General features: G+C 37.8%; 1 protein-coding gene across 1 annotated transcript in view; it reads left to right on the plus strand.

Annotated features, from left to right (window-relative positions):
* Nucleotides 1-12633, plus strand: part of LOC118733327 (period circadian protein) — a gene marked incomplete at its 3' end in the record, with an annotated part of 20310 nt that overhangs the window by 5897 nt on the left and 1780 nt on the right. The window contains 10 exon segments of the mRNA XM_036462683.1: nucleotides 4679-4762; nucleotides 4916-5076; nucleotides 5198-5314; nucleotides 5552-5643; nucleotides 6192-6612; nucleotides 6660-7043; nucleotides 7105-8432; nucleotides 8495-8623; nucleotides 8692-8775; nucleotides 10870-11010. Of these exon segments, the coding sequence (XP_036318576.1) occupies nucleotides 4679-4762; nucleotides 4916-5076; nucleotides 5198-5314; nucleotides 5552-5643; nucleotides 6192-6612; nucleotides 6660-7043; nucleotides 7105-8432; nucleotides 8495-8623; nucleotides 8692-8775; nucleotides 10870-11010 (2941 nt within the window).

The raw sequence follows: 12633 nt of genomic DNA on the forward strand, positions 1-12633 counted from the left end.
AGCAAATGAGTGATTTTATACATAACTGAAAGCATATTCCAACAAACGTGACCGCTTATTGTAGCCCACATTCAATGAGTGAAATTCTGTTTAACATTGCAAATCAATGGGTGACTGTTTCGAAATGCCATAAAGTACTGTCATATATGCATATTGTCCCAGTGGTAAAAGGGCTGGGAGATTCTTATCAAATTAAAGAGTAGGAGGTTGAGAGTAGTATGTATGTAGTTCAAAATGCGCCCATATGGATATTGAGGTTTTCGAAATTCAATAATAATAATAATAATATTTTTGCGCTTACACTTTTGCTAAGTATATGGCCGAGCTTGTCCTTTAATTTGTGGTGTGCGCCACCTCCGAACGCAAATGGTTTTATGAGAAGCTTTTTCAAGGCAGAAATACACTCGCAGTTTTGCCATTGCATGCCGAGGGCCGACCGTTGTTAGAACAAACTTTTTCTAATTTAGATGTTTCTCGGACCAGGATTCGAACCCGTGAATGGTAGTACCTACGCGCCTCCAATCACTAAGCCACAGCGGCCGCCATATTCAAAATTCAATAATCACAACAAATTGGCTCCCGCTATAACCGATTCGACCAGTGTCTTGATTTCCGGAATAAATGTATTTTCGACCAAATAGCTGTAACCTTCAAAAAAGAAATTAAATTCTAAAAATTTAAGAATTCTTAATATTATTAAACATAAATAACAAAAAACTGGTAATTTAAAATATACCATTTAAATTATACTTAACTAATTACAAATAGACTTTATAAAATGAAAATTTAAATCTTACTTTGTTTTAATGAAATCCAGTTTCGTTATTTTTCGAAAATAGCTTTGTTCATTTTTTTGCCAACTGAAGCATTTTTTTTTAAGAAATCTTTAGTTCTTAAAATACCAGAGTATGTTGGAATTTCTAGTTTATTTCTTGTTTTTATCAAATTGATCTGGAAAATATTCTTTCAACATTTGCAATGGCGACTAGAATACCAAGGACAGCTGAAACCATTTGTTTCAAATGAAGGAGGCTGGGTAAAGTGAGAATCATTAAATATCTAGGTATATATATCGATGATAAGTTAAAATTTGAGGAACATATTGACTACACAGTAGCAAAAATTGGTCTCATGAAAAGATCATGTAAGTACTTAGGAAGGAGGTATAAGACTTTGGTCTACAGATCTATAGTTGAACCACATTTCATATGCTGTCCAACTATCTTTTTTATAACAAGCGACACACAAATAGATAAGCTTCAAAAAATGCAAAATAGGGCTATGCGATTTATCTTTAACAAGCGGTACGACACGCCCATACAGGAAATGATCGCAAAATTAAACTGGCTGAGCGTGAAACAGCAAATTTTCTATCACGCTATGAAATTCGAGTTTAACATAAAACAAGGTAGACTCCCAGATTATCTGAGCGATATCCTACGATATAATAAATAGTGAAACCCATTCGTATTTACTCAGGGGAAATAATAGCGTCAGGCTGCCGCTGTATAAAACGGAAATAGATAAGAAGAATATCTTTTATAAGGGATTAAAATGTTATAATGAACTTCCAGTTCAAATACAAAATTGCGAAAACGTTGGTACCTTCAAAAGGCTGCTACTTGATCACTGTAGAACATTGGATATCAGATAGAACTAGTCCTTTCCATCCGTACTGGCTGGATGACTCTGGATTTAGTCCATTCAGATAACCCATAATGTATGAAATAAGAAGGTCGGCATGGAAACTAGTCCTTTCCGTCCGATCAAATGGCGCGACTCTGGATTTCGTCCATTCAGATCGCCTGCCGGTAAAGAAGTTTATAAGAAGCGGCTTGGAAACTAGTCCTTTCCAACCGCTCAGTTGTGGCGGCTCTGGAAATTACACTCTTAGACCGCATATCGTACGTGATATATTTACGGTACTGCTTGGAATCCTGTCCATTCCAACAGCATCGAGAATATGCTATCTTAGTTAAATATACATACTATTATATAGCTTAGAAGGAAAAATGTAACAGGTTAACATATTTTAAGGAGTAAATTTAACTTTACTTTTATTGTATATTGCAATACATAATTCAAATGTATATACGTGAATGTATATAGGTCAAATGACTGTAATAAATAAATAAATAAATAAAATATATAAAATAAACTACTGCTTCCCTTGTCAGTCTGTCAGCATTCTCATTATCCTGTATGGCTCTATCGCTCGGGACCCGCACCAGTTGTTTTGCGTAGCACCTCCTAAAATGTTAAATTTCACAACACCTTCCCATACCATATCGACGGCTGAGTGGAAGATCGCCCTATCTCGGCTGCCGATTCGACAACGCCTTATCTCAGCAATTGGCTGAAGACGCCCTATTTCAGAATTTGGTTGAAGAACGCCCTATCTCAGCAAATACATAGTTCAAAATTGTTCCGAATCTTTTTTTACACGTCCTTTTACGCGGTCAACTTTTGAGCTCGCATGGATTAAACCGAAAATCGATTAATCGAGCCCTTCCGATTCGATTTTTTGTCGATTTTTTAGTTCCTTTGATGCATATTTGTCTACGGTTTACCTCTTGAAATAACTCTATATAAAATTATGGCTAATACTACAACAAAAAATCTAAATATCGGAATTCCAAACTTTATGGAAATTTTCATAAACATTTTGCGCTCCTTAATTACTCCTTTTAGAAAAAAATTGAGTACGTATGAAGTTTTGCAGAAAATCCTTTAAAAAACTGGTAAATATAGAGTTAGCGAAAACAAAAAATAAAATAAACTAAAAAGCAAACAAATATACATATATACATACGTAAGCTCCATTGTATTATACACTCTTTAAAATAGTGGTTAATTTCGAAGTAAAACACACATTTTTTCTCATTTGTGATAAAAAAAATTTAAGTTAGTTAATGATGAATTTTCACGAAGCATTAAACGACTAAAATTTTAATGACAATGTTGGGTATTACGTTCATTTACAGAATGTTTGGTGAAATGGCAACTTTGCGAACAAAACTGTATGAACGACGTATTGCAACTCCGGATTGCAAATGTAAATTTTTTTCAGAATAATGCACATAAGTAAAAAAGAAACGTTTTTACCATTTTTTTTTTATTTGTTTTTTTTTCACAGTATTTACGAATTGCTACTTGATAGCTTTTGAATAAATCTGGATATTAAACCGTTATGCAACATGAATGTATGTTGTAAAAATTACAATAATAGTCTGGTCAGATCGTCGTGTTTTGTTTCTTTGTAAAAAATTAAGTAATAGGCGTTATTTCACCAAATGTATGAATCGATCTTGGGAGATCGATTTTTTTAGCCGATTTCTTTCAGCATACATTATTTTTGTTTCGATTCGAATCGATTCAAAATTTTTTATTTTTTTTATTTCGATCTCGGCAGATTTATGTACGTCTGCACAAACACTGACGGCATAAACTTTCAGTTTAAAGTTGTCATTGGAATTTAAATCGTGTCCTTAAGGTCCTATATCCCCTCCCCTATGCTTTCGTCAGTTTTTGAAGAATCTGTGTACCATCTCTGGCTGTGTCCAAAAATGCATTTGAAAACAGTCCGAATTTTAAATAAAGCACCCATGGATTATTCCATATCGAAAAAATATATCCCGTTTTTTTTTATTTTGAAACCAAAAAATATTTAGATGTCGCTGAAAGCAGTAAAATTTTCCATGTACATAGTTTATATGGCGAAAAACAATTTTCCGCAGAAATGGTATCAAGAAATGGTATATTCTCAATATCAATATTCGGAAAACTCAGTTTCTCTTCAGGAGACCTCCAATAATAATACCATTTTTAATACTAACGATTTTTTTATGGATGCCTCCATTGCATTTTTTGGGGTTTTTAGGGGACTTTCAAAAAATAGTTAACATTAAAAATTGGTTAAATAAACCATTGGGTATTATTATTGCATGTCTCCTAAAGAGAAAGAGAGTTTTCCGATCGAAAAATATTGACTTTCAAGAATTCTATAAACAGGAGTGTATTTTCTCAGTATAGAACAATGCTAGGGGGTGAGCGCATTAAAATTCCGACTTTACATTTTTTACCACCCTAATGTATATACACAGTGTAACTTCACCTCCCTTCATATCTTGTTGTACTATAGTACATAGTAGTCAACTGAAACAGGGCTGTATTCGACTGGTCTACCAACGCGATGCCGTCATTAGGGTAGACAGACGACAGCGCTGATCCGGTTCAACCCATTAACTCGGAATTAACTCCAGTTGATCCGGATTAAGCCCTATAATTAGTTCTCAATGCGGATTAACATTGCCGTCTATCTATGCTATAAGGGCTAACAATGTAAGGCTGATCGGACGAAAAGATTTAGATGATTGCTTTGTGGGCAAAAAGTGCAAACTTAATAAATTTTTTTAATTTACTGGTAATACATTGCAACAACCGCTACTTCTCGCAATCCCGCGCTTGACCACCCAATTTCATTTCAAGTTGATATTATCGGGAGGACCTTGAACTTATTTTTTCCGTCTCTATGCAAACCCTTTTCTGTTACTGGACTAAAACTGTAATACACGTATCTAGAAATAAAAGGTTATAGAATTTTATGGTTAAGACTTTTTAATCCTAAAACTTCTTGTTATTTCTTAATTAACCTGTACATTTGAACTTGTAATTCCAGCGCTAGCTCCAAATCACGCATCAGCGGTAGCAATTCATCCGGCAGCAGCGGCTATGGCGGTAAACCATCAACACAAGCAAGCAGGTACATACATACATGTGTAACCAAATCTTCAAAATATACCCAGCTTCTCTCTCCGTGAATCGATGACGTTAATGCTCATTCAATACTATTCATTATTACACCTCGCTTGTTTTCTTCTCTTTTTTTCTTTTCATTGTTGTTATTTAATCACAGCAGCGAATTGCACATCAAATGCGTCAAAGATAAGGCACGCAAAAAGAAGAAGTTGAAATACTCAGCCCAAACAAATGTTCTGGAAAATCAGGATGATGCCCCAAACACCAGCGAGCCACAGGGCGAGGAACAAAATACTTTGGGCTGTGAAAAGGCAATTGGTAAATTGATACTTTCGTATCTCGTTCACTATTTGCAAACGTTATATAAATACCTACAAACGTATAAGTTGTAAACATCAATCAGTCATTTTGTTAATCAATTTGTATTTATTATTTGTAGCGCAATGTAGTCGCCAGAAGGAAAATAAGGAGACGTCAATACCGTCGGAGAAGGAGACAATCGAACAAACTAAGTCGGAAATTTCGCTGCAGTTTCCCACACCGTCGCCATTGTCAAGTAAGTTTAACTACATATGTATGTATATGTGTTACAAATACAAATGTATGTAAGTAAAATCTTAGAATTATTACCGTTTGGAAATTTAATGGTAATTTTGTTTCTACCAAAAAATGTCGCCTTTTGATTGCGCCCTTCTATTCTGTAGATGTTCACCCAGCTAGTTGGCAAGCTAGTTTTTACATAAAATAAACTATACTAACAATTTTTTATTTTTTATTTTATTTGTACTTTCAGCCACCACACAGCCAGATGGAAAATCTGAGAGAACTTGTGAATCGGCGCCAGGAAAATTGGAAAGCTCCGGTAAAGGGGGGAAACTGAAAGAGGTAAGAAAATTTAAAAACTTGAAAACATGCAAAGAATAATTCATAGAAATAAATATAAGAACAACATACATATCGATGGTCCTCTGCAATATAGACGCAACTCAAGCTCAAGAAAACCCTTACTACTTTTAAGTTGCTCATGTGTCTAATCCATGTCTAATCTTTACTTAAGTAAAGTGGAGTAAGTAAAAGTAAAGGCAAGTATTAGAGATATGTGGCCCTTAACAGTAGCGAGGGTTTTGTTCTTTTTAACAGTGTTGCCACCTGTTTATAAAGATAAATTTAATGTATATAACAGTTTAAATTTATTATAACAATATGTGCGTACATTCCCTTATTCCCATCGTCGTCGGCCATTTTACTGCCGATAAAGCGATAATAAACTTGCTTCAGGACTTTAATTCCAATAGCTCAAAAGACGCCTTACCGAATCATAAAATGTGGCTGGCATAAAATAAAATTTAGTTTATGTACACATACTCATTACCTCCCAAAAAGCACCAATTTCAATTTGAATGTATCTTCCTTTTCCAATCATCGCATCCTAGGAGAATTTCTGCTGTGCCATATCAATGCATGATGGCATCGTACTTTTCACCACTCCCAGCATAACCGATGTGCTCGGTTTTCCACGTGACATGTGGCTGGGACGTTCATTCATAGATTTCGTCCATCCCAAAGATCGTGCCTTATTTGCCAGTCAAATCACCACCGGCATACCAATCGCGGAATCTCGCAACAGTGTACCCAAGGATGAGCGCAGCACCTTCTGCGTAATGCTACGTCGTTATCGCGGCTTAAAATCCGGTGGCTATGGCGTCATTGGACGTCCTGTGAGCTATGAGCCGTTCCGTCTGGGACTGACGTTTCGTGAGGCGCCCGAAAAAGCACGCCCTGACAATCTCATTACACACGGAGCAAATATGTTGCTGGTAATTTGTGCTACGCCAATTAAGAGCTCTTATATAGGTATGTATAGAAACTTGACTTGGTATTTGCTGGCTCATTTGCATCAGTGCGTTTTGTTGTGCCTCCTGTTTCAGTGCCAGATGAGATACTGTCACACAAAAGCCCTAAATTTTCAATACGACACACAGCGACGGGCATCATTTCACATGTGGATAGCGCTGCTGTATCTACGATGGGCTATCTACCGCAAGATCTTATCGGACGTTCAATATTAGACTTCTACCATCCGGAAGATCTGATGGTGTTGAAGGAAATCTATGAGACTGTTATGAAAAAAGGACAGACAGCGGGAGCTTCATTTTGCAGCAAACCGTATCGTTTTCTGATACAGAATGGCTGCTATATACTCTTGGAGACAGAGTGGACAAGCTTCGTGAATCCGTGGTCGCGTAAACTGGAATTCGTTATAGGAAATCATCGAGTGTTTCAAGGTGAGTTATGAGGCAGCGAGCGTTGGAGGATATGGTAATACTAATAAACATTAATTAATAGGCCCCAAAAATTGCAATGTTTTCGACACGGCGCCGGTTAATAAACCAAAACTTTCGGACGAAGTGCGCAGCCGTAACATTAAGGATGAGATACTCAAATTGCTCGACGAAACGATATCGCGACCCTCGGACACTGTAAAGCAGGAAGTTTCGCGTCGGTGTCAAGCGTTGGCTTCATTCATGGAAACCCTAATGGATGAAGTTACACGCACTGATCTAAAGCTGGAACTACCTCCTGAAAATGAGCTGACCGTCTCCGAGCGCGACTCAGTGATGCTGGGTGAGATTTCGCCACACCACGAATACTACGATAGCAAAAGTTCAACGGAAACGCCGCCCAGCTATAACCAGCTAAATTATAACGAGAATCTGCAACGTTTTTTTAACAGCAAGCCAGTCACTGCGCCCGTTGAGGTCGACCCCATGAAGAACGAGGAATCGTACAGTATTTCGGCTGATGCACGAAATACGCTCAGCCCGGTACAATGTTTTGAAGGCAGTGGCGGCAGCGGATCTTCGGGAAATTTTACCTCCGGCAGCCAAATACACATGAGCAGCATAACCAACACCAGCAATGCCGGCACCAGCTCCTCATCGGGCAGTGCACAGCTGGTGTCATTAACCGAGTCGCTACTTAACAAACACAACGACGAAATGGAGAAATTCATGTTGAAAAAACATCGGGAATCACGCGGCCGTTGTGGTGAGAAGATCAAGAAGGCGTCTGAGAAGATAATGGAATATAGCGGTCCAGGGCATGGTCTCAAGCGAGGTGGTTCGCATTCATGGGAGGGCGATGCCAATAAGCCGAAGCATCAACACACGAACTTTATGGATGCGCAGCGCGACTACGGGGATCACCACAATCTAGTGGCAAGTACCAGCAGCAAAGCGTACGGCACACTACAGACAACACTAGGCGATGTATCCTTCGCTGGTTCCTATGCTGCGGCTGGTCTTTCCTGTTCGCGCAATGTTAATCTTTGGCCACCATTCTCGGTCGGTCTCACCACTTCGCAGACATCGCAAACAGTGGCGCAAAGCGGCTTCACACCGCAGCACAGCATCTTCCCCACATTATACTATATACCCGCCACAGCTGCAGCAGCCGCAACGCAAGCGCAAGGCAAGCCCAGTGTGACCGATATGCCCAGCACGTCGGCGCAGGCACTGCCATTGCAGTATATGACTGGTGTTATGTATCCGCATCCGTCGTTGTTTTATACACATCCCGCAGCGGCAATGATGTACCAGCCCATGTCATACTCAAATATGGCGAACTCGCTGGCGTTATCGGAGCAGGAGAGCAGTTCGAGTGCTTTCAAAACGGTAGGATGCATGGATAATTTTTCTTCTTGGATCTATTTCGATAATCTTATTTTCGCCAACAGAATCAACCGCTTATGTTGGCGCCAACGCCCACAAAGACACAAGGCGCATTTCACTCCATCACACCAGCGCAACTGAAGCGTCCATTATCGCAAGCGACTTCTGTTAAAGCCGAACCCGGTTCGAATATGGTGAGGAAATATTTATTATGTGTAGAGTGGAAAATTTATATTTTGTTTTATTTTATATGTTTATAAAGGCTCCTTCAGATTCTTCCAAAAAAGGTATTGCTGGCTCGCCAATGCCATCGCCACCGGATCGAGACAATGGAAATGATCTGAAGGTGCGTAAGTCGAAGCAGAATACTTATGGTGATTTTGTTTCTTCCAAAAAATGTTGCCCTCCCCCGGTGCAAAATGTATTTGATGTTACAGTCAACCCTGTAAAAGGGCAAGTTTTTGCCTTCTTGTCCTTGTCTAGCTCACGCATTTCATAATAGGTTCGTTCGCGTAGCTGTTAATTGTTCATGTTTAACCAAAACTTACAAGTTTTTGCGTTCGCGTACGCAAAAAACTTGCAAAGTAGGGGAGATTGAGAGAGCAAACTGACATTTCATTTTGAGGGGAAGCTGCTGGTTTCTGTTGGAAAAATTTTTGCCAACAGCAATTTGCCAACAGGAAAACAGCTGATCAAAAACAGCTGGTTGGCATTTACGCAAATCACAAAATTGAATTTGATGGGTTGGAAGATAAAAATTACAAAATGCGACTAATTAAGCTTGTAAGAAATAAGTAGTTATTTGTTTAATCAATAAACTGTGTCAGTATAACACTTTGCGATGACTTTTCGTACGTTTTAAATTTTACACTTTTGTATGTAAACAAAAATTATATCAGCTGTTCGTCTAACTTGCAAGTTTCTGCAAATTTTCTGTTCGCGTACTATTTTGGATATTTCTCTCTTGTGAGAGAACAGATGACATTTCGCCGAAATTTGGCAGTTGGTTGGTTTCTGCTGGAGATTTTAAACGAACGCACCTAATATTGTCGTTTTAAAAAACCATCTGATTTTCTGGGCAACCTTCTCCCCTGACAAAGCTTCAAAGGGCAGAGAATGTGTCTTTTTGCCTTACAAGACTGTGACATTTTAAGAAATGAACACAAAATTTCCTCACGTTTTGCGTTTAATTTAGAATCGAACATGAAAAAAGAAAAGGGCAATCAAAAGGCGAAATTTTTTTGTAGAAATGAAATCATCATAACTTCTAGCAAACTTGAACCATTTGTTTGCCATTATTACTCATGTCCTACGAAATTAAAGTAAAATTTTCAAAATTTCAAACCGACACACAGTGCCGCCTAAGTAGGTAAAAATCGAAAAATTCGTTGCCTGCAATGTGAACGTGTTTGGTATTTTTGTAAAGGTAATTTATCCATTAAGAAGAATTAAACAGAAATTTCCCTTTAAAATAAATTATATGCCGCCAGGAAGCCATTAAACTCGACAAATTTTATACTACAAATTTTAATAGGAGCATAGCCATGCGTCAGCTCTCCACGGAAACTAACGTCAAAAATGCACTCTTTGAAATAAAATGTTGGTTTGACGTTTTTTATTTCCAAATAGAGCTTACAAATATTACGAATAGGGTTGCCACCTGTTTGTAAAGTCAAACTTAGTTAAACGGAAATAATAATTGTGTCAAACCAAAGGTTTACGACATCGTGTGTGTTATTTTATTACAAATACATTCATTGTCAATCAGCGATTTGTTCTGATTACATTCGTTTTAAATTACTGGACTCTTAAATTAACTTAGGAATGTTTTTACTCTTCACTTATTTCTTGCTAAATATGTCAAATTTGTTTTCTTTTTTCTAATACCCATAATCAATATACATATTTCAGTTACCTTATTCGCTTAATTAAAGTGAATTTGATTTTTTAAACATGTGGCAACCCTTCTACGTGTCGTTTTGAAGTAAAGCATTTTCAAAACCATTTTAATTGATACCCATATTGTAATATCTAATTCATTTAACTTATTAAATAATTTTAATAAATTTTGTAACAGTTGTAACAGGTAAATGCCACAAGAACCCAAATTTTCAACTTCAAATTGCATTTGCAGTGAAAGTGCGTAAGAAAGTTATCCAAAAACAAATTGTGTTTTTGTATTTAGCGTCCTCAATTTTACTAAGAAGCGAATTTTCATTTAAATCCGTCCATAATTCTATTTTTGCCCACATTTTATATGGATGGGAAGCACTGTGCGATATTCTAAGTTTCCGTTGTAAAACAACATATAAGGCTAAAATAAGAACTCGAGATAAATTGCTTTGCTGTTAAATGTCCACGAAAAAAAATAAAATAAAATAAAAATACAATTTTCGACACAATTTTCATATAATGTCGTTTTTTGCTTAATCATTTTCAGCCTAATACAGATAGCAATGGTAACAGTGATGACATGGATGGCTCCAGTTTCTCATCATTTTATTCATCTTTTATAAAAACAACCGACGAATCTGATAGTCCACAGGAAAATGATAAGGAAGATAAGCATCGAAAATATAAAGTAAGTTTTTGCCTCAATTATCAGCTATGTATGTATGTACCAAAATACTGAGTAGATAGTAAGTTATAGCTGATTCTGGAAAAACATATCGAGCCCTTACCGCCAAAATAACGTAAGCGGCCTTTTTTTTAGAAATTTTTATTTGATGCAGAAATGCATTTAGATGCTGTAGGAATAGTTCTACATCAAAAAGAAAATTTCGAAAAAAAAATGTCGCTTACGTTATTTTGGGGGTTTGGGCTCGATTCAATTCACTTTTAGTTTTTAAATTATTCTCACTTTTCGTGCATTCTTTAGATTCGGTTAATTTAAATTCAGTTGAGTTTGACACTTTTTAAGATTTTTCCAGCAAAAATTCTTCTGACTACTTCGGACTGAAGAGAGTAACTCTCACTGAGTGTTACTCTCTCATTTCTGCTGCCATTTTCGAGTTAGGAAACGCTTTTATCGTTGTTAAAACTCCGAAACCGGCTGGTTTTCGGTATGTTATGAAGTTATTGTTCTTGCCCGGGTTAATCCACCTCAATCTCATATTGTTGATTGGTTGGTTTAAGTGGATTATCACCCTGGTGACTGACAATTAGCAAGTTTTACCATTTTGTTTTCACAACTCGCGCAACCTACAGCCATTTGGCAGCTTCAATTAAGTTCAGTACGTCATACAGAAAGGCAGCTGTACTATGAAATATTTTGCCGGAATGGTTTGCCGCGTATCTTTAGCCTCATCCTTGCGAGGAACGGGTACTCGCACAGAAAGTGTTCGACCGTCTCCTTTGTTCCCTGGCCCTTGCAGCAGCGACAAAACCAGTTGAAACGTAAGCCAATCCTTTCGGCATGTATCCCTACGGGCCAGTGCCCTATGCAGACTGTCGTAAGTTTGTAGGTATTTTCTTTTCTCATTCCCCAAAGAGCCCTGGTTTTAAATGGGTCATAGGACACCCAAAACTTCCGGGTAATTCTATACGATTCTGGTCAGTTCCATCTCTGTCGGCAATTCCGCGCTTGATTTCCCCGAGCGAGACACTCATGCCACTTTTACTGACGATTACGATATTTAGCATAGGACCGATTAATTTTACACTATAATGCGTTTATGATGCAACTATGCCCAGACGGTCTTTCCTTTCAGAGCCCCAAGGCACGTAGTCTGGCGCTGTTAGTAATCGAGTTTTCGATGAAAATATCTATCGGTAATAAGCCAAGCAGGACGTTGAAAACATTGCACCCGTTACTCCAGCGGCTGCAGACCTTCGACCTTTGATATTGTAGCTCCGGCCATTGTGAGATCCAACACTACATGAGATATTTAGGTAACTTTAAGGTAGAGAATTCAGTCTCGACAAGAAATACAAATACTGTCTGGAGCGAAACGCTATTAGCCATTTAGACAGACGCATTTGTATGCTTCCTGTTAAGGAGCTATGTAGGTTTTCACGCTCAGAAAGGAATACCTTCTGGGCTTCTTACATATGGTTTTTTTTTTATATATGAGGCACCTAGTTCCACGCTATTCCCCGGCTGAAGGATAGGGGTCCCTCCCCCTTGCTATCAAATCTCTAAATTGCCGACGGAAAGCTCTCGCGCTTGCTTTCGTCCCGACTTGTTAGGTCGTCAAATGTAATG

This window comes from Rhagoletis pomonella, unplaced genomic scaffold (assembly GCF_013731165.1).
Source record: "Rhagoletis pomonella isolate Grant_MI unplaced genomic scaffold, Rhpom_1.0 Rhpom_scaffold_00002, whole genome shotgun sequence".
Lineage (NCBI taxonomy): Eukaryota > Metazoa > Arthropoda > Insecta > Diptera > Tephritidae > Rhagoletis > Rhagoletis pomonella.